This window comes from Pomacea canaliculata, linkage group LG2 (assembly GCF_003073045.1).
Source record: "Pomacea canaliculata isolate SZHN2017 linkage group LG2, ASM307304v1, whole genome shotgun sequence".
Taxonomy (NCBI): domain Eukaryota; kingdom Metazoa; phylum Mollusca; class Gastropoda; order Architaenioglossa; family Ampullariidae; genus Pomacea; species Pomacea canaliculata.
The window spans coordinates 17,989,241-18,012,017 of NC_037591.1; the positions used below are offsets into that span (position 1 = coordinate 17,989,241).

Genomic DNA, 22,777 nt, shown 5'->3' on the forward strand with positions numbered 1-22,777 from the left:
ATTCAAGGATTATGCACTGAGGCGAGATAGTTTTTCCAATAAAGGTTAGGTAAGGTTAAAGGGCAGAGACTGTCCTCGTATCATTTACAATTTACATGTTAAACTTCCATACTGACGGCGGAATGAGTGTCAGTGACACGATGATGGTGTACAGACATTTTAATATTGAAAATAAAGTTATTTTATAAAAGAAAATTAATTATTCCAGGATTCACTCAAGGAAAATGTAGCTTCATTCATTGAAAGTGAAAAACACGAAAAATTCCTGTATATGAAATCATGTTACAGACTTAGTTTACAAACAATTTACAGTATTTTACGGTCCACAGACCCCAATAGACCTGCTGACACAAAAAAAGGGATGATAGTACAACATAAAGAGTTGAAGTTTGTAACTGTATTGTGTGGATTTTATTATCCATAGAACCTCCTGGCATTTCACAGTTCAATTCTTCTGTGTGTTTGCAGACCTATTTTACCTTCAGGATGCATGAAGTTTACAGGTGCATAGTGTACACATAGGATGCTTGCTCTGATTTTGATTTTATTTATTGTCAATCCTGACATCTGATTCTCTGGAAAAGGCAAAGTGAAGGATTTTCTGTCAAAAAACAAATGTCGTTCTGCTGTTTATTTTGTCGATACAAAAGCGACACGATAAACCCCATTGCGTACAATGTTGATTTATTTATTTACTTATTCCCCCCCCCTCCCAAAAAAACAACTTTGGCTTGAGACATTTTAGCCACAGAGGCAGTTATCCTCAGAGGTAAAATGTGACATTATACATAATTTACTCATTATGAATTACTATTGTTTTCACTTTAGTCATAATGGTATGATTTCCAGTTGGTAAGGTGATAATATAAAATAGTTTGAACAGAATAAAATATGGCCATTAATGTGTTCTGTCTACTGTTCAGCAAGATGTGATGTATGCTGTTAAAAGACGTATTGCTAATAACTTCTTTAGTCATAGTACATAACTATAATTAAATCGAATTTTAAGATACTTTAGTGTGCAAACAGCTTATAATACCATACATAAAAATATTTACAGCATGATGTCTCCATTAAGTAATTAATTATACATCAAGTGTGCACAGGTATGAAAATCAGTAAAAACTTTTGCTAAATATACACAACAATATCCCCCTTAAACATTAAGTACAGGAAAGTGATTGTTGGAATGAACAGGGAATATTATGAACAGTCACTAAATGAATGTTAAATAAATTTTAAAAAATATATAACTCAAACTTCAAATGTCCACGCGTGACTCGGACATGACGGCAACAAATCATTGATGACAGTCACCGAAGAAACCACAGACACACAGACTTCTGATGAAACACCGCCAGGGCAGCAAGATGGCGGTCAGTGCCACGTGTATCACGTGGTTACAAACGATCTACTGCTTGTAACCTAATTTTTAATATAACCAAATAAATATAGTAACAAATAAATGATTACAGTCTCAACCAGAAGGTGTTGGAAGTATTTGTATTTGCTCATTACTGTCGTATAATTTATTAACTTAAAACATTAGTAGCTCGAAATATCTTCGTGCTTTTAACAACGTCCACTCGTCACGGTCTGTCTGCATACTATAAATAGAGTGAGCGATGTGTGTGTGTGTGCGCGCGCACCATGAAAAGGAAGGTAGTTTATCCGTTCCTTTACCAAAGAAATTCTAGATTTTGTCTTAGATATGTCGAAGGAAATCTCACAGATAGTATTTGGTTCCTTAGTTTGTATCGGAGATTATTTAATTTTGATAAATAATTTATTCCGTTAAAACTTTACCCATAGCTTTAGATAAAAAAAAAGTAATAAGCAAGAGTTTGCTACAAGCCCCTGTTAAAAAAATTTTTTAAATAAAGAGAAGATTTTAAAAAGTTACATAAGAAACAAGTACGTTTTTGTGTTTACACAGTCACTGCACGTGCACCCCGTCGCAGGAGGACCGTGACCCTGTGTGAAGGGCGCGCCATCCTCACATTCCACACAAGCGCGATGTTTTTCACAACCTCGGGTCACGGACTTCCGAGCAGCAAATAGCAAAAACGGTAAATAAATGACTGCAGTAAGTGGGACTGACGACTACGTGATGAATGAAAGGCCACAAGGGGCACGAGGAAGGGGGCAGGAGGAAGCTAGTTCCCGCGGATGAGAAGCGGCGTGTGGCTGACGCCTTATCAATCTGCAGAGTAATTACAGCCTGGCGTCACGTGGGCACCCATTTGACAGCTTAAGTAACAGCTTAGAGACGCGAGCTGACCTTTGCCCTGGTGCCGTGCCCAGCAAATTAGTCTAAGCCAGGCCAACATCCTCCAATGTTTGCTATCTCGCATGTTGCTGGCCCTTTCGAGTTTGAACTGGAGGAGGAGAGACACACACACTGAAAATACTCGAGGAGAATATCATCAACTTCCTCAAAACGCATCGACAGGGTCGTCACCCGAACAGTCTAGCGATAATGGCTCTTCACGGAAGGTAGACATTTTTTTATAAAGAAGGGAGATAGAAAAATAGCTGTGAACAACGCCTTTCATGAAGGCTTTGACAATTCGGTAAAAAGAACCTGAAAGAGAGAATGAAAAAAATGAGACGGACCGGCCGACAGACAGGCAGACGTCTAATGAGATGAGGAGGTGAGTGTGTGGTGGGTGTAGCGGCTTTTTGGCATTCTCTCCAGAAAAGCCAGTGCGTGGAAATGAAATGTTCAGTTTCTGCTCGAGCAAACAACTTTGTATGCGCGTGCCCTCTCACACAAACTTACAACACACTTAACACACACACGCGCGCTGACGTACAAACATATAATTATATATAAACATATTCGTGCGCGCTCACACACAGACTCACACACACACACACAGAGGACAAACTTAGCAAAGTTTCAGTGAATAAAGTGACTATTTTTCCAGAACGCTAAGTGTATAAAAATCTTTTCAAAGGTAGACAAAGCGAGCTAAGCACTGCCAGGAAAGGGAAGCAGCGCCGACTTCCTTCAGACCGACTGTGCCGTGGAGGAAGTTGATTAGCTACAGTGAACCACCACAAACGGTGGGTGGGGGTCAGAGGGTCTTTACAGAGAATGAAACAGTGCCGAGAGAGGGTCAGCAATCTGAGCCGATACAGTGGCGAGAACCGAGATAGCTGAGATACACAGAGAGAGAGAGAGAAAGTCGGAAAACACGCAAAACAGTAAAGTTATTTGCGAGGAAACTTTAATGTCCGCAGATATAGAAACAATTTATTTTTATTAGAAGAAGACCTTTTAGAAGAATGTGTGAAGTCTTCCAAGCTTGCTACAAGTCTATAGTCATGTTGTATTCTATGTACATAAGCTACATAGTTTATTCATAGGTAGATTCTAGCACAATTCATATCAGGCTACAGGGAATTCATTATAGTGTATCCCAAATATAATATTTATACATGGAATTTGCCAGAGACAGCGACTGGCAAGATTTCAGGAATGGCCTGACCTGCCTCATGGAGGTTGTGTATGGGTCATTCAGTGCACTTGGATTCCACTAGTCAGTCCACATCTAGTTCGCTAGTCAATCCTCTGTCGACTTCCTCAGGGGTGCACTGAGGGATACATGAGAGTCGTGCCAGGTCATACGTCCAAACCAGACAAGTTTGCGCCTTTTACTGTTGCCATAAGGGGTTCCTAGGGTCCACCAGGAAGGTTTTCAGGATTTGTGTTGCAGGCAATAGCGAATTTGGAACAGTTTCCACGGGCTGTTGGTCTCGAATGTCTGAATCCCGGACAGATAACACTGTCTTTGCATCGCACCGTATCTTCACGTGCAGAACAGGAACTACGATCAACAGACATGGTCGGCCCTTGAATGAATTCTTTCATGGGTAAAATGTTACGACTATTGTTTCTCACATATTGAAGGCTTTGTTCACTTTTCACTAGTCTTCTTTCTCTGGGAGAGGTGAGCGATCGCTCAGTGTGGGTGGCGACGGCTTGGCGAGTCTCGACGACTTTTTTTGGATTAGAGGCCGCTAAGTGACGACTATCTAATAATGGTATAATCCAGTGTTCGCCAACCCAGGCCAAATCCTTCTATACTGAATGAATGTAGTAATCAATGTGATAAATGTCATATATGTTGTGCTATTGAAAAAAAAAGTCTTCTTTCTCTGACACCCAGAAGGAACTAAAATGGCGTTAGAACTCAATGTATTAAACACAACTGAAAAATACAGTAGATGTACCTCTGTCTCTGTACAGTGGGGACACTGAATGCTTTTTTTCGTCTGGACTGAGAACCTCTCTCTTTGCGAATAATCTACTGTAATAAGGCTACCCTGACTGTTCCTTTCTGCACTTTACTTCTGTTTCTGCGTTCCTTTATGTTCTGTGTAATGTTCACTGTGCATGTGTGTATGTCTGTTAGCCTGACTGTTATTTCTATGTCTATCATACAACATCACTATCTACTCCCCCTTGTCTTGTATAAAACACATTCAGCTCCCCTCCTTGTCGCTAAATAAGCCATTATTGTTAATTTGTTGTTGTTGTTGTTGTTGTTGTTGTTGTTGTTGTTGTTGTTGTTGTTGTTGTTGGTGGTGGTGGTGGTGGTGTGGTGTTGTTGGTGGTGGTGGTGGTGGTGGTGGTGGTGGTGGTGGTGGTGTGTGCGTGAAGTTTTCGGAGCCAACTAATGAACTAGAAAATCATTTTGTATATAGAGAATATATATTATACATAGAATAAGTACTTTTCCAGCCGTCTTTCTTCGTATCCCATTTTTTGTGATATTGCATGTGTGATATGATTTTTCACACTGTTAAGAGTTAGTAGTGTCTAAACAATGTTCCCTGAAAACAGAGGCTCAGCGCTGAGTTACAGGAGGTAGTGTCTGACCATTAAAGGAGAATTTGTCACTAGTCATCGTCATCAATATCTTAGACATGACAGACATTTTTCATATCATGCCTTAAAATCCTTTCCTAGTATTTTAATTTTACGATATTTTGAGTCGACAATTTGGATGTGGTGTTTATGGTGACAGAGTCTCATGTGAGCCTGCAGGAGGACGCCTATCGCGACATTTTTAGGTTTAGTGATCAAAACACTACAAATAAATGTATACATACAAAGGAATTCCTCTTTAACTTGATTTATTATTTTAATTTAGATATAAAACATGCGTTACATCAATAAATTCTCGAACATTAAAAGCTGCAAGACAACTGATAATAAACTAACTGATGACTCTAGCACGACCATTCACTGGTCTCTAGATGCTACTTCTGCTTCACTCCATTTAGGAAAAGATCACAAATGATAGATCATCATTAAGAACCTCTTAGAGATTTTTACTTTTAGAACTGATTCATGCTTTCTTCCTCAGCAAACAATGTCAGAGATGGAGTACTTTATTTCTCCTTCGGCGCCATTTTACGTCTGGAAACAAATTCTTTATCAGTTCATGGCTTCCTGCCTTCACCTTCTTCCCCCGCTCACTATCACCTTCTCCTCGTATTCTTTGTGAGTCTCACCTGTTCTCACCTGTTCTTCACACCCCATAACATTCACAGACCATATTTTCTCTGATCCCTATCTGGCAACCCTAAATCCCCTTCTTTTGTAAGCTTGCTAAGAAAAAAATGGTCAGTGTTATGATACTAATTGTTATTACTTTCCATTATATATATATGGAGTGTGTGGGGGTGGTTGTGGATGGGTACCTGCCTGCGGACATGTCTATGGATGTGCCAGATGTAGTTTGGACTCTGTGCTAGACAAATGCGACTACCAGAGAACCACATGTATTATTCCAATGATAAGACCAAATACCGAGGGAGATTTGAAAAAGCTTTCTAACTAATCCGAGCCGCACAAAAGAGATTATTGCCGGCACGGAGGTAGACATGGCCTCAAGTGGGGTCCAGGATCAATGTCAGTCTTGTGTTCTTGTGGTTGTACTGTGCACGACAGCACATATTTCCTTTGCATTAACGGACACAATGGAAAGACAGCAGGTCTGTTGTTGGCAGTCTTTTTGCTCAACATCATCTGACAGTCGGCCCAGAAGGCCAAGAAGGCCCTATTAGCCAGCCCTTAGATCCTACACTAAGAGGTTTCAGTTAGAACTCTGAAACTGTTTGTCACATCATTCAAGTAGCACATTTGAACTTGACAGTCTTACAGAGCAAGTTAATGTTTACATATATGTGTATGTCTCCATATTCCCCTCCTCCCCTTTCTTTCGTGTGTCTATCTCTCTCTTACGAATTGATTACTTCTGATTGGCTGTACATAGTGGTACATATAGTTACCGCGATTGCAATTTGTTTCAAATTTTATGACTATAAACATGTAGACTAGTCTACTCTTACTACAGACTCGTTCATCCATGAGTCTCTAGCCATTGTCGCTTACTTTCAATCCATTATTCTAAGTATCCTTTAACATGTGTTTTTACAGAAATTATAAAAAAAACTTCGAGCAGCTCTTCTCCTGGTTAGGTTTCTTGTCCTTTTCTTGTGGTGGTGGAGTGTTGGGTCGGAAGAGGTGTTTGTCTAAAGGCACACACGACTAGACAGATTTCCATTAGGTGTAGTGTTTTTTTTCCCCGCGTACACCGGATGTTCACTGTGTGATGGCATTAATCTGTAATTATTTACTGATATTTATTGCATTTATGGCCTGAGTTATGTTAAGTAAGCTTTTAACTGTTGTTACCAAAATGGCTTCCATCACATCATAGAAGGCGGCCTTCTCTTTTAGTACCCACCCCCCTGTGTGTGAGATGCTTTATACATTAAAAGCAAAAAAGTGTAAAATATTGTGTCAGCCAATCATCCCTTAGTAAAACAGCATCATCGCACTTTTTTCCTGTAAGTATTGTGTTATACTTTGATGTGACTAGAGTAGGAGGAGACCACGCTTGTCTGTTGTAGTGTATTTTCAACGAGTCGCTGTGAAGACAACTGGTAAGTTTGTACACAACAATATACTATATAAATATACTATATTTTCAACCAGATGCTGTGAGGAAACCACACTGACCAACTAGTATATACTATATTTTCTTTAACCGTTAACAAATTATCAGCAGATTAACGATCGTCAGACGAACTACGTCCTGCTAAGTACTGAGTGACGTACTCGATGTTACGTCAACGAGAAGACCGTTGAGAAGTTTTCTAACCGATGTGTGGCTCAACTTAAGAGCTAATTACAAGTGCGCCATATCTCAAACACCACACCTGCATTTTATCTCACACCTTTTATGAGCCAAAGATATCTTTTTCCAAGAGATTATTGAAAAGGAAACTGATTTCAAGAGCTTGTTGGGTTTGCCACGTCTCTAGGCTTGCTGACATTATGGGGAGAGAGAAACAAAGAGGAGAAACGTTTTAACCAAATTATATCACACACACGCACACAAACATTTCTTTATATATATGATAGCAACAAGATAGTCCATTTACATATACACAGCACATGACTGTAACAAGGTAGTGTCACTTACCTTCTTGTAGTGACTTCAGGTGGCAGCACGATGTTTCGGCGTGTAGTTGTCGTAGTAACTGAGTAGTGACAAAATATCAGACTGTTCAACTACTTAGTTTACTGATTTGAGAAATTTGCTGGAAACCCGGAGCGTTTTCCTCCGGCTGTCAGTTGGGTAGAAGACGTTGAAAGTGTGCGTTGAAGACAGCTGCTGCCACGAGACATGTCAGTAACAGCGCACTGTCATAAGATGCATTAACGGCACACTGTCACATTGTCACAAGAAGTACTGTCAAAAGACGATGTAGTCTGTATTTATTTAAACAAGTTTTAAAAGATCTGACGACCTTAGAGTGGTGTGTAACCAGTGTTGCTGTCACAGAAGCTGACATATCTTTTTACACATCGTTCTTGTCATTTTGTGGTGAATGAATTAGCAGGTCACGTGGTCTCAGCACACCACTATACAGTCCAGTCGCCGCTACTACAAGTGAAAGTAGGATGACGGTGAGGAAACAATAATCTGAGATTCTCTCAGACACTGGAGCGTAATGTCTCAGGTAGAATTCAGACACACATCAGATGACTTGCTTCCAGTTACTGTCATTAGTCACACCTCATACCGGTAAGAACTCAGCCCGTGATGTTTGTCTACCGACTATCTGTTGACAGAACTATTCAGAGTTTGGCGTTTTCAAAAGTATTTCAAACTGTGTTCAAAGATCTGTTGTGCTGCTTGAACTTAAGCATATTCACTGTAAACAGCGGTCTGAGACCTTGTATGCTGTTACTGAGTTTTGTCTGGATTTCTTTCGAGAAAGTGTCAAGAAGTAGAATCTGGATGTTGCTAGTGGCACGGATGCTATCTAAAACACATTGTTCTTATGTATCTCTCTCGCGAAACTAGAGCCCATGACAGCACGCGCGTAAGATCACACCCAAAGCTGATCCCGCTCTTGAAGAAAACCGAAAGTCTTTGAGTCCAACCTCGGGGATGAGCGCGCGCACCAGCTGTGGGCCCCGCCCACCCGAGCGCCAACAGCCTGACTGCCGCCACCAGCTGCTGCAGCTGATACCCCGCTCTGCAAGCTGCTCCAGTGACGTCAGGTGCACGTGGCCTGCAGGCAGGTGTAGAGGTGGACGAGCGCCTCACTTTAATTAACCTATTTGCGGCGTAGTCGAATTAACTCTTGTTGTCTGCGGCTCAATTAACCGCCGCCATGTGACTCGTATGTGTCTTGCCACGAGGCGCCAGACTCACTTTCAAGCACAAACCTGTACTGGCACGAGGAGATTACCATGGATTCAGATTTTTTGCTTTAGTTGGATATTTTTATTGTTTTTTGATGAAGGTATTGTTTACTTTGCTACTGTCACATGACCGGAAATACTATAGAATGGACAGGTTACCCCACTCCGCAAACTGATTAGATGGCGGCAGCCATGCGTGTTACTAGAGTAGTTTAGGGAAGGGTACTTCCGTTTCTACCCTAGCGATGCACCCCGAAATGCGTGTCTCACCTTTAACAGTTGTTACAGTTTTCACCCTGCACAAGGTACAGATGTACAAGAGACCGCATCACAAGCCTGATCATTGATCAAACAAATTTAGTTTAAAAATGTTGCAATAATGATTATCAGGAAACATCAAGTAGCTTGTCTAAAATAAGTGAATTTGCATCTATATTAGGTTTTCAAAAAGTATATACTCCTTAGGGGTCCAAACAAACAGCTTGGCTTTACGTATACCTTCTACAAAACATTGTGAGTTGAATTAGCAGCCTCTTTTCCCTTTATTTCCCAGCTTGTTCTACTCAAGAAACTCCGAATATTGGGGTAGGTAAGTCGGCATTGGCACTGAATGCATTATAAATTATGCAGTGCTTAGTATTAAACAAGTTGCGTATAGCTAAACAAGCAACCATTTCTTTCTATTTTTCTTGTATCAAGCATGGTTGCTTTCTGGGAACATCCTCTGTCAGCAATATCATCAGTCTTTGCCATATGCTGCTTATGGACAATGTCTTTTGAAGATAACAGGAGCCAGGTGCACAGCTCCACATTCCTTTGTGTCCCATCATTTCCTTCTTGCTGCATATCGGTGAAGAAAGTCTGTGTGAGATGTGTTACAAGCATATTCCACACAGGAGATACATTACAACTTTCATAAATGCCTTGAAATAAATGTTGTTATATTTTTATGATATTACATATTTTATGTTTTATTCTCGTGGATAGTATTATTCTTTATTAACTATTTCTTTTCTATTCTATTTCTATTTATATATATATATGTGTGTGTTTTATACTGGAGTATTTGTTCATACATCTTTGCCAAATACACTGTCGTATTGCTTGAAATCAAAATTTAAAAAAAATACTTAACTTCCAGAACATTTCAATAGCGTGGCTGAACGCCTTTCCTTTTAGTGAAGTGCATGTTCAGCCTACTGGTCAACTGTTTTTTTGTGACGAACACCCAACACTATGTTTAAAGTCGTTGGTGTTACTTACGATGATAGAAAACAACAAGGTCATCCGTCGGACAATATACATAAACTGTTCCCACCTTGTTTTACCCCCAAAATATTTAAAACTCTCTAAACTTTTGTAGTTTTTCATCTCTTGGCCGTCGACGCCCATCAAGTAACATTTGGCCACCGAAGTCTATGATCTTCCCTCTTTTTTACTTTAGAGGGACGAACTGCAGATCTTTTGTTACTAATTCGAACAAATCTGTCATCACAATGTTCCCAGGAAATCGTTGTTCAAATGTTTTCTGAACGATGAAAATGAAATTACAAGCGAGACAGAAGACCGAAACCTGGTTTCCCAATTGTAAGCGATGGCCTTCCCCTCGTTAATTATTTGGAGTCACGAGGTCACGAAACCTAGCTGCACTATTTGTTTTCTTGTATATTTAAACGCAGCACAACAAGCATTTGTTAGTGTAAAAGGGCTTTCTCCCTTTATTTACAAACAACTTTCTGTGGTTTGTGATCTTCATGCTTTGTTTTCATGCACTGTTTCCTGCTTTCAGTTATTTGTGCCTCTTGCTAGTCAAAGTGGACAGCAAGGAATAAAATCATTAATGGAAAATCGACAGACTCATAATTGGCATTTATGTCCACCTGACCAATACGTGAAGGCTAGCTGCAGAATAGAAACAAGAGTAGGTTGCCAAATTTGCTATTGAGATTTCAAATATTGTTTATGAACACCTTGCAGTCGTTGGTAGTTCGGGTGACAGTGTCTTTAAGGACAATTCTATTCATCCAGCTCTTTATTAATCTCCTTCTATTTATTCATCCTTCAGTTTCTCCGCCATCATTAGATTCTGACTAACAGTTACGGGTGACAAGGATTGCTGACACCTCATGTCACGTGCCGACGACCTTTCTTACGATTATGTGTCTAATTCCGTTTGCTTGGAGAAAATAAAAATCCTGTTTCAACAAGCTACACGGGCCTTAACGAGTGAAGGCAATATTTATTTAAGCGACAACGAAAATCGCCAAGAAAAATCACAACCTCTAGAAATGAAAATCGAGTGAGCAAGCCGGCAAAGGCAAATACAAAAGGAAAGTATTAGTTTCGATCTGAAACAGGAATAAAGGCATGCACGTTTAGCCTAGGTAAATAAGATCTTAGCCAAATACAAAAATAAAACGAAAAATAATGAAACGAATATTAAATTGGTAATGAAAAATGACAGTCGATATTTCACTGTTAAAGGTTAGGCCCGATGTAAGTAAACTAGTGAAAATACTTTTTTAAAGCAGGAAATACATTACAGAAGCAAAGTCAAATCGGTATTCAAAAGCGAAACGGGAGGAAAGCAGCAACAAAGTCTGTTCGGGAGGCGTGCAGGTTTCCGTTTTCTTTCTAATCCCTGTTCTTTCTTCCTTCTTTCTCGCTTGTTTTGTGTTCTTTCGGTTTTCTTTCTGAATTCGTGGTTAAATAACAAAACAAATCCCAATCCTTTATTATAATATTTCCTCAGCTACGACGAAAAGCATGTCTAAGCAACTTTTATTGCATACTATCTGATTGAAGTGACAATACTATCGAAATAATACTGTGAACTAAATGTTGCCAGACTTGGAAAACAACTCATGTATCTCAGATGCGGGTTAACTTCTAAAGACAAATGAATAATAATTTTTATATTAGCTTTTTTGCCGATATCAGCAGTGGATATAAAAATATTTGCTACAAAATGTACACTGGCACAAAGTGAACTGTAAAGATTTTATCGTGAAAAGAGGAAGGAACTCGCTGTTTATGTGTTGTCATGTATAGTGAATTAAATTATTTTGTTTTTCTTTCATTTCTCAAATTAATATTTTTGTTGGCATTTTTGCTCTAGTCTTAATGTAGCTGTAGTTTGTATGTGACAAGCGTCAGGCACCGAGACTGACTCATGACTGTTCATATGGTGCTAACATGTTGTTATCCATACACTCACAAAGCTTCCGATAACATTCAGTCTACCCGACTTTCAACTATAGCGACACCGATAGTAATGAAATAATCACAGTTCTCTTTGTATATATTTTTGCTTTTGCCTTTGTTTTTGTGATGTCACTTCACCTGAAAAGCAGCTCTCCATCATCTTAACGATACCCTGTGAAGCTTTGTTGTCTGCTATTATTTTCTGCCACTAATACAGACATTTTTGCTGTCTGAGCTGTTTTTACCTGCATCGCCTAATGTTCCTCAAATGTCATCTCTGTACTGTCTTGACTCCGTTTGTTTTTCTTTCCTAGTTAGCTGTGTTCTCTCCACTTCCCTTGTGTTCACACTTTCCGCTCTGCGGACCATTTTTCTTGCTACTTTTCTCACTGCTGCGTGAATCTGCAAGTGTAGACTAACCCTCTGATATCTTGTCTACTTGCTTCCTGCTCCATTCATTTTCTTCACTGTCATTGTGTTGATGCTACCACCACGACAGTCGTGTACATGTATGTGTGTGTGTCCTCTGAATAATGGACAGCAATGTTCCATTGTCCGCTTTTGTCACCCTGACCATTAGCACAAGTATTAACACTTTTTTTTTTTCAACTGCTTCATGATCACTAATGCTTCCTCAGTTCCAGAATTGACGAGCATGTGCTTGGCTCATTATTGTTATTATTTGTTAAGTGTGTTGTTCATAGTACTCTCAGCCAGCCTTAATGGTAGGGAAATGTATAGAAATCAACATTCTTCTTTTGATCATTTATGTGTATACACTATTTTATATGTATTTGTAAATGTTACAAAACACATGCACAGAGGAGAAGGTAAGCCAGGAGAATCTTACTGAAGTAATTTTCAGTACATGGAATCATTCTTCTGTTTATTAAATCTTAAACTTATTTGATGAACAGTTCTTAACATGGAAGGAAACTATGGAAATTCTGTAGTTGAGCTGTAGGATCTTTATAGGAAAAACCTCAAATGACCCAATAAAAATGTCACATCACATGTAAACTTATAACTGGAAATTCTTTGCATGTTCTCTGTCCATTTTACGTTTTCAGTCCAAGAGCCCAAGACTCAGTTCCAGTCACGTCCTGCTCATTCACCTAACAGGCTGCATGTCTGGATCAACAAACTTTAACTAGCTGCAGATCAAGAATAATAATACTTGTCATTTAAATATTCCATTACATAAGCATATCATTCAAATTGTAGCACAACCATAATGTAACACAATGTTTATGTATATCTTGTGTATGCTGCAAATGCCTGTCACATCTTTTGTGTCTGTCTCTTGGAGCCGCACAACATAACATGGCCCAAAAAGAAAAACATCTGATGGTGAATATTGCAGGCCAGGGTATGCACGGCCTTATCCCAACACTCTAGGTCAGGACTAGTATAATGCCAGCACAGCATGATACAAAACACTGGACGGATGGAGGCCAAGAGAACATTCACAAGCTCCCAACACATTCTTAGGGAGGTGTGTCATTTAAATGAAAAGAGGGAGGCAGGACTGCATGCTGCTGGTGAGGATCGCGAACCCCCATGGTGGTGTACTGCCTCCCACAACTTTTTCCACAACCAGTTTTCTCGCAGCGCCTGGTTGTAGTAGATGCCGCTCAGACCCTCCAGTACTCTGGGAATCTGAACGTCTCTATCAATAATCAAGGGAATCAACTTCTGATGTACTGCATCTGCAACAAATAAATTGTTTCCCTTGATTCTAGTGTTGACATTTTTTAACATAGATTCTTCTGCATTATGATACCCAAGAAGATATCTAATAACACAGAAGACAATACCCTCTGTTGTAGCAATCCTAACCTCTGTTTTGCTTCAAATTCTTCCATGAACCTTGAAAAAAAACCAACCTAAATCTCTTATAGGTTGGACACAGCTTTGGATACAGTTTTAGCTAGTTTATTGCCACAATTTGTTACCAGGCAGTAACAAGATTTTAATCTTGAAGCATTAGAAATATCAATAGACGTATAAGAGTTTATGATCTTGTTTTATCAGGATCATCTGTTTCTGTAAGAAGCATATCAACAGCTAAACACTTTGCAATCAATTCTATAAATCATATAGGATCATTTTGTATGATGACACAAACTTGTATTCAAGATGCAGGCACTCAGAGTACATGTGTATCAAGGAATTCAGTAAACATGCCTATCAACTCGCAATCGTTTGGTAGAAAGGCATTCAATAAGTTTACAAGCTACCATTTCACTCATATAGATGGTGATGTCAATAAAGACTACTTACATGGGTCAAGCGTTTTGGCAAATTGAACAAGAAACTGACACTCCTGTGAGGCGTGGAAAGACCGTGACACCACAAACACCACCTTGCCATTACACCTGTTAATAAATATAATAATAATTCGAACTTATAACACGCAGCATCACAACCAAGATAGAGCGCACTCTCTGCACAGACCAATAATGATAAATGAAAGAAAACACCCAGTCGACAGTGAGGTACCTAGAGCACATTGAACAACACAATGATGAGGTACAACAGTAGAACGTAAAGCAATGAATGAAGGTATGAAGGGATGTATTTACTATAAAAGTGTAAGATGGAGTCATTACATGATGGCTAGCATGACAGATAGTACTTACAGGGAGTAAAGAACAGTAACTGAGGGATAGTACTTTGTGAACAGATATGTTTTCAGAGAGTATTTGGAAGTAGCCTTGGAGTCAGAGTGGCAAATGTAATGTGGAAGAGGGTTCCACTTCTTAACACCACAGAGGGAGAACTTCTCTTGTCTGTGTGTGACTGTCTTTGTGGGAGGGAGGATAGAATGCGGGAGTCTGATAAGGAGCAAAGGTTTCAGCAGGAGTGTGGACAGACAAGATTTCAGGAAAGTGGTGGGGGAAGGAGCCTTCAAAGAATGCATAGCATAGAGTTGAGAGCTTGCAGTCTATTCTAGTTTTGACTGGTAGCCAATGAAAATAGTGAAGAAGTGGTGTGACATGTTCAGATTTGCGAATCCAAAAAACAAGACAATTAAGCAGCTGAGTTCTGGGTTTTCTGAAGCTTATCAATAAGGTAATGTGGACAGCCAGCAAGAACAGAGTGGCAGTAGTCTAGTTTAGCCAGAACAAATGAGCGATAAGAATTGTGGTGGTTGAGATGGACGGAGTATGGCGAATGGAGCTGATCTTACTGAGCTCATAGTATGCAGTACGACAGATGTGAGAAACACGTTCATCAAGAGACATATCAGCAGACATTATGTAATGTAGTTAAGTGCTGAAATAACAAAAGGAACATCAGCATCATCTAACTAAACAGAGACAGGCAGTGAAGGGTAAACTCTGGCTCTCCTTTTTGAAAAAATGTTTTTTCGTCATTTAGTTTTAACTTGTTATGAGTCATCCATTGTCTAATTTCAGAAATACTATCCTGGACGCTCTGGATATCAATGTGTGCCTGAGAAGGAGAACAGCCAGTAACAGTTGAGTGCTGTCAGCAAATGATTGATCAGATATACAGCAAGAATGAACTGGAGTAGTAATTAAGTGGCTTCGTGTACATGATAAAGAGGATGAGACCAAGTACAGAACCTTGGGGGGACTCCTGAGCAAATAGAGACTGGTTGAGACATGCAGCCATCCACTATAACAGACTGAGTCTTAGCTGAGAGATATGACTGACACCAGTCGAGTGGGAGCCTGAGATGCCATAGTACAGAATCTAATACTGACAGTAGTGTGGTCTATAGTATCAAAGGCAGCAGACATGTCTAACAAAGACGATTCAGAAATTTAGCTTGGCAATATACTTGTAGAAAGACAAGTTAGGAACTTCTACTTGCACATGTAATCCTAAGGACTATAACAATTTCAACAACAGTAGTATGCTAATGCACATGGACACACGTCACATGATTGAGTCACATACACTCTGGATAAAGGGAGATAAAGCATGTATTTAAGGCAAATGACCTGTCTTCAAGGTATAATGACATGACAATTTGCTCAACACTCTAGCCACAGAGGTCCACTAAATATTTCTGTACCTAAATTAACAAAACTCTAGCCAGAGGTTTCCTATATATTTGTAGGTAGTCAAAACACAGCAGCAACTGTGCTCTCTACTTTGGAGCAAACTGTCAGGGGTTCGAGGTTTGTTAGGGCCAAAGACTAAAACTTATTCCACCCATAATTAAATTATACCAGAAAATATGACATGGATTACCTCCTTCCATACATCATGCCCAAGACGGTGAATTGCTAGATCATAGTTCAACTTCCATACAGCAACTAACCTGTGTACCTTTAACACTTTTCATTCTGGATAAACATTAGGCAGCTCTCCATTTTCCAACTGTCTACAGGTTTTGCAAGTCCATACAGTATGCAGTCACACATATCATTGTCATCACTATTGTCATAACAAATAATTTTCCTTTACTGGTTGTATCTATACCATGGTCACAAGGTCTGTGCAACTACTCGTACCAAATATACAGTAAAAAGAGAGACCAAAAAAATAACACGACCTACTTTCTCTCCAGTATATCGGCCATAGCCTCAAATCTGGGAGCTCCAGGAGGGATGTCCCGGATGGTCAGGCAAGCCGCATGTTCATTCGCTGCTCAACCAACTTAGCGAAGGGAAGTCCAAATGATTCCAGGTCATCCTCAGCTACAGCCAGGTAGAAGTCATATTCACTGTCTGCTGTTGACACGTTAAGCACATGTTATCAGACTTCTTCAATCTGAGTTCATACATTTTCACAAAAATAGCGACACTAAGAATGATTACAAACCGTTTTTAACTTCACTTCTACTGTACCCTTAGCTGCAGACCAGCTAGCTGTGGGACTATTGTGCAGTTGGTATGGTGGTGGGAGGGTGAAAGGAGAGCAGTACATGAGAGCTACTCACCAGGAATGGGTGATCCCACTGAAGATGAAGGTGAAAGTGGGAGGATGGGGCTACCACAGACGATATCACCATTGGAGTCGGCTCTTGTCAGCGCTGTGTGTGTCAAGCAGCCACCTGCTGTATCTACTTCACCATCTGAGCTCTGGCTTGAAGATCGCATAGCTGCTTGCCGCAGAGGATCAAACTGTAGCGCTACTGAACTGCCTCGGACATGCTGGCCTGAAATAGAACATCACTAGAGTAGTACAACAAGTACCCCAAATCTACAATGATACAGCAAATAATACAATTATACAATAGTAGAACAATGCAACTCTGCAATAATAAATAATTATCTCTGAAAATAAGCATCCAAAAAGAGGGTCGATCAGCGAGAAATGTAATTTAAAGTAACTGTTAAACTGTCTTCACTATATAATTTACAATATTACAATACCTCCTATAATATTCCTTGTTCAAGCAGTGCCTTATCTTTAGCATGTCTTCTTAGTACATGATCTCTAGGAAAACATGTCATCTAGGCATAGAAAATATACAGCTGCAATGTTTCACAGATACATGCAGGAGTCTGTGCAAACACACAATGATTTCTTCTCTAAAATGTCATTCTTAACTTAACAACTAAATGTTCTAGTAAGTCTGACAAAGATTTTACTGAGCCATTACGCCAAAGTTAATCAAACATTAAGTACAGCTTTAGAAACATTTTTCAAAGCAGAAGCAAGAAAAGGCAGCTGTAATCTAGCAGCAATACATCTGACATTTCTGTGACTAGAATTTAAAGAAAAATTAACTGGTTAAAGCCAGGAAAGTATGTATATAGAGGTTTAAGTAAAGTCAGTTACAGCAGTCAGGAGAACAGGTAGAGATGGGACTGATGACACCACAATGCAGGGAGGAAGGAAAGATCTTTGAAAATACACAGGAGACATTTGTTTAAATCTTAACTCTAATAGCACTCAAATTAAATATCACAAAGCAGCTATATTAATAACTGATTATTTTGTAGAATGAAAATCCATTTGCGTTATCAACAGACTACATGTTCCAAGTACAGGGGCACACTAAAGTTCTACTTATCACACTGCAGGTTATAACAAGCTTGTCACAGCAAGAACATGTTTATGATGTCTACTTAAGACACCAGTCTTGAATGTACATTACATAAGTAATACCATACACAAAGTGGCAATGTCTAAACACTGCCAGAATTCCCTGTTTCCTTGTGTGCATGTCTATGTGTGTGCGTGTCTGCCTGAAAGAGAGAGGGAATAATCAGTCATAGCAAGAGACAGCATAGCAAGTGTTTTCTCTTTAAGGGAAATACTTGTTTCTAGGAAAAGAGGAGAAAGGGAAACTGCTGCTTGAGATCTTTCCTAGTTTCAAGTTTCCCCTCAGTATTGCCAGCACTCATTTTTTTTTCCTTGCGGTTAGCATTGTCCCCACTCATCTTCACACACCTGTTTTTTTTTTAGCTGTCAGTTTCGTATTTGGTCTCCTTGTCCTTTCACATTCACCACCCTCTGTTGTTCATGTCCGTGTATACATCACATTACATGCAACCCATGACCCATTAACACCATGTTACATGTGAACCATCACCTTTGGACATAATAATAATAAATGCAAAAATTGTAAAGCGCATACTCACACTCCTAAGTATACTCTTAGCGCTTAGGAACAAGAACGAAACATGGATAGCATATGAGGGACAGGAAAACAACCAAATAACAAATGAGCTATAAAAGAATAAACAACAGTACTAAACGAAAAAGAAAATAAAATACAGAAAACATAAAGAGGAACTAAATAACAAGAACAAGAGCTGAGAGTAACATGACATTGCAAATGGAAGGGTGTAAAAAGTACTAGCAGTTTTGGAAAGGGTGTTGGGAGTAATGTTTACAGAAGAGGTGTGTTTTCAGCGAACATTTAAAATCTATTCAATGGTGGGTTAGGTGGCGGACATGGAAAGGGAGAGAGTTCCATGGTTTCCTGCACAATAATTAAAATCCTGTGGCCATATGTTGTTGTTTTGGTGACAGGAAGAGAAAGGAGACGATCATCAAACATGGAGCAGAGTTTTCTGGAACATAAGGGAAGAGCAGTTAAGAGAAATAATCATGGCAGGTGCCAGCAAAGAAATTAAAACACAGCACGGACAGTTTGTACTGGATGCGAGAACGGATGGGAAGCCAGAGTAGACAACGAAGAAGGGGGGTGGCATGGTCCTGTTTCCTGCTCAAAGCACCAGACGTGCAGCAGAGTTCTGTACTTTCTGGATTTTGTGAAGAAGGTATTCAGGGCAGCCAACAAGAAAGGAGTTGCAGTAATCAAGTCTGGATAAAACAAATGCACAGACAAGAGTGTTGGTAGCACGCGTAGACAGAATGTGACGGATGGCACTGATCTTGCGTAGCTATTAATAGACAGACTGACAGACATCAAGAGTCATGTCTGAGAAACATAATGAGACAGGATGCATGATGAAAGTGGTTTTGCATAAAAAAGTATAGAACCAAATAGGGGTGAGGGCAGGATTTTTGACCCTTCATGAACACAGTCTGTCCTCTCAGACAGGAGTTGAAACATGCAAGTGCAGATCCAGAAATTCCTTAAAGGATGTGAAGTCTTTAAGGAGCAGAGAATGGTCAATAGTGTCAAATGCAGCAGACAGGTCAAAGAAAGTGAAGAAGAAACATCATCACTGTCAAGGGCAGATAATATGCCTGTGGCTACTTTGATGAGAGCAGTTTCAGTACTGTGAAACCTTAGGGATGAGGAGGTGTTTCTGTAAGCACAGAGCTGTGACAAAACCCACTTTCTAAATTATCAAGCATGGCCTCACTAGGGTGGTTTTAGACAAACTGACATTAACATCTGTAATGGCAGGAAGTCAAACATTTTAGCATTCTAGAACACTCTGGGTAGACTGAAATGAACAAAAAAATTATTTTTTTAAACTGTTCAATTTGTAGATCACAGGCATGTTACTTTATGCTTGTGAAGTAAGAGTACTAGGCATAGGAATAGCAGAGAAGATCCATCTCTGCCTGCAAAAGGTTCGTAGGTGTTTCAGTGAGAGCTTCAGAGTTGTGAATAGTGAGACAGGTAGTTTTCCCTTCTATGTTATCTCTGCTACCACATGCATTGGGTACTGGCTGCACTTACTGAAATTCACAGAAACATTATTCTGAAGGAAGGAATACAATACAATTAATATGTAAAGTACCCAAGGATACAAAACCTGGGTATCAAGAATATACCAGATACTGTCTTCTGGTTTGTTCACTTGTGGTTTTTCACCTAACTGACGATAAGGAACTGCTTCTTCAGAAATTTATAGACAGACTAAGAAATATTTTGTGAATATTTTTCTAAGAAAGTATCAGACAAACTTTCATAGGAACCATTGTTCACAGTCTCCATTAGTTCTACATTCATTGTCTCTTTTGCCCAGTCACAACTGATAGAGTGCATGTTGTGTATGAGGAAGAAGAAAACTGGGTAGGTTAGGGTAAGAATTTGGTGACAGTCATTGTGGGGAGAGGGAATTAAGGTATGTTGGATGTGGGTCAGGTTATATATATATTGTAAAGATAAATATGTTTATACATGTGTAGGTGAAGGGGGTATTTTTGAGAGTGCAAGTACTGGAGACTATGTATATTATGTATATAGGCTTTGGTGTAGGTTTTGCAATGTAGTTTTGTAATGTGCTGTACAAAGATTGTCACAACCTTGCTGTAGCTAATGGGCTTAAAGCAATAAACTGCTGTCCCTAGATACTCATGCAGACATGACATCCCACACAAATTACTAAATGACCACATACAGAACATGGCACATCCACCTGCAATATCCTCACCCATCTCTCTCTATTTCTATATATGTATTTCTTACCCAACACTAAACGCAAGTTCATCTCACCTGTCATGTGCACATGGGGTAATACCACATACAAATCACCACCTTTGACTACACCCAATGGTACCTTTTGCTCTGATTTATTGACTAGTTTCATGTCTGTCTTGTATGTAGCAAGTATTGTTCAACAGTTAATCTCACCCAGTGATTTACAGCCTGGAGAGTTCTTCCTCAATCATGACAAGTTGCTCACCTGAGTCTCGAAGCCAAGACAGATCGGGTCTAAACCAGCAGAAGTTCATGCTGTGTGGTGAGGTCAGTGGTCTGTGTAGCTGGGGAAATCTTGCTGATATCAGTCTGACCCAAGAGTTCCTGACCAACCTGCAGAAGTCAGCGTGGAGTCAACATGGAAGCATGGTAGCTGTGAATCGTCACGTTAACGCTGATGCTGAAGACTCATCACAGATGCAAGTTTTCTGACAAAACATCACAATTCTTGCTTAATGTCCGCACTGCACGGTCAGAAACACAGCAAAGCTTCTATTATCCTTTATGTGCTCATTTGTCTATCATCGTCCGAGTCCACAGGTAGCTATCAATTCTCCCGCTACTGCGCGTAGTTGTTACCTGGCAAAAGTTATGGAGGTGGTGAATATCGACTGTGCCGACACCGTCTACATTCTTACACACATATCACCACCGACCTTTGTCCTGCTGTCATATCTTCAATATTCAATGCTCAGTCGTCTCGACCTCCACCAACACCTATGTCGGAGCAGACGTCAGCGCTGACAGGTTGGGACAACCACCTCAACCTTTCTTTGGTCGCCAAACAGAAAGTTGTTTGCAAGCACGCAGCTGATATTCTGAAGGAGGAAACTGTGGAGTGAAGTGACAAACCAGTTAATAATCTCTTTCCCGATGTTACATCAAGCTACTGTGTGGCGAGTGAGTTACTGCCATCGCAGGTCGTCGTTGCCTGAAATGTTAAAAATAAACAGCGCAGTATCATACGGTGCAGAGATACATCAACTTTCGGTTTGTAGATACATCATTGTGCTAGCTTCAGCTTTCCAAACATGTAGTATGCGTAAAGTTTCCCTGAATGACAGCGCTGGAGAATGACTCACTAGATGAGAACCTAGTGCATGGTTACTAATATTTTTAAAGTTGTCGGTATTCCGGCCCATACGCCTGAGTTTTATTTGTCTGCTGCTTGCCAGCCATGGAGGCTGCGTACTCTAGGCAGTAATTAATGTGCTCGCTCTAGACACATCAATCTATACCGATTGCAACGCATGCAACAAGTACGCAAGTACCCACAAACACACATATGTAAATGTACATAGGTGAACATAAAGTATACAAGCATAGATGTGCTCATACGCGCACAGACTCTCTCTCTCACACACACACACAAACATCTACTCACATACAGACATGCATGTAGGTGTGCGTGCACTCACACATACACACACTAATACACTCCACCCACCTAACCGCACAAACATAAACACTCCCATACACAGAACACAGAACGATTAGGTCAGCGTGCTTGCGAGTTCATATGGTAATAAGCTTCCACATGTACTGTATGTGTCACACTTTAGGTGCTTGCATATACATTACAATTATCCTATTATATAGCTGAGAATAGTTGTCCGCGGCATTGAAGAGGGGAGCGGCAGAGAGAAAGAGTAGTTTCTTTTGTGATGATCCATCAAACTGTACATTTATAGTCTCAAGCTGTGTCATACAATTATTTCTTTCTTTATTTGCTTTGGTCGTTTTCCCCGTTACAGCTTGCAAGTGCATTTGTGTGTGTGTGCTAGAGCGATTGATTCAAAACCATATGTCCAGCAAGGGTGTGAGCATGTATCAAAGTAACTGAACATGTTCAAACTGGCTGTACATACAATTCAGTAATAAACACCAGCAACACTAGTTATACTCAACTTCTATTCACGCATAGTACCCAGAAACTCTACGAATACTAGTGCATTTTAAATATAAACTTCAAAACACAGCATTTGTGAAGATACCTTCTCTCT

At 39.9% G+C, this 22,777-nt stretch overlaps 2 protein-coding genes across 4 annotated transcripts in view; both read right to left on the reverse strand.

The window, feature by feature from the left end:
• LOC112556583 (probable G-protein coupled receptor 139) overlaps positions 1-8,796 on the reverse strand; it is a 60,698-nt gene extending 51,902 nt beyond the window's left edge. The window contains exon 1 of the mRNA XM_025225732.1: positions 7,506-8,796. The gene's annotated coding sequence lies outside the window, so the exon portion shown is untranslated. The remainder of the gene's footprint in view (positions 1-7,505) is intronic.
• A 3,989-nt stretch (positions 8,797-12,785) lies between these two features.
• On the reverse strand, positions 12,786-21,829 carry LOC112556591 (myeloid differentiation primary response protein MyD88-like). Of its 3 annotated transcripts, none has more exons than XR_003097778.1 (5): positions 20,980-21,829; positions 16,860-17,078; positions 16,477-16,647; positions 14,225-14,319; positions 12,786-13,650 (listed from the first exon to the last, which is right to left on the reverse strand). XR_003097778.1 is itself a non-coding variant. In XM_025225743.1 (4 exons), exons 2-4 carry the CDS (start codon positions 16,497-16,499, stop codon positions 13,442-13,444), a joined length of 327 nt encoding a protein of 108 aa, XP_025081528.1. In that variant the 5' UTR covers positions 16,500-16,650; positions 16,860-17,078; the 3' UTR covers positions 12,786-13,441. The 3 variants fall into 3 exon arrangements, 1 of the variants encoding a protein (XP_025081528.1); XR_003097776.1 differs by having other exon boundaries at positions 16,477-16,650; positions 20,980-21,814; XM_025225743.1 differs by lacking the exon at positions 20,980-21,829 and having other exon boundaries at positions 16,477-16,650.
• Between the last annotated feature and the right edge of the window lie 948 nt (positions 21,830-22,777).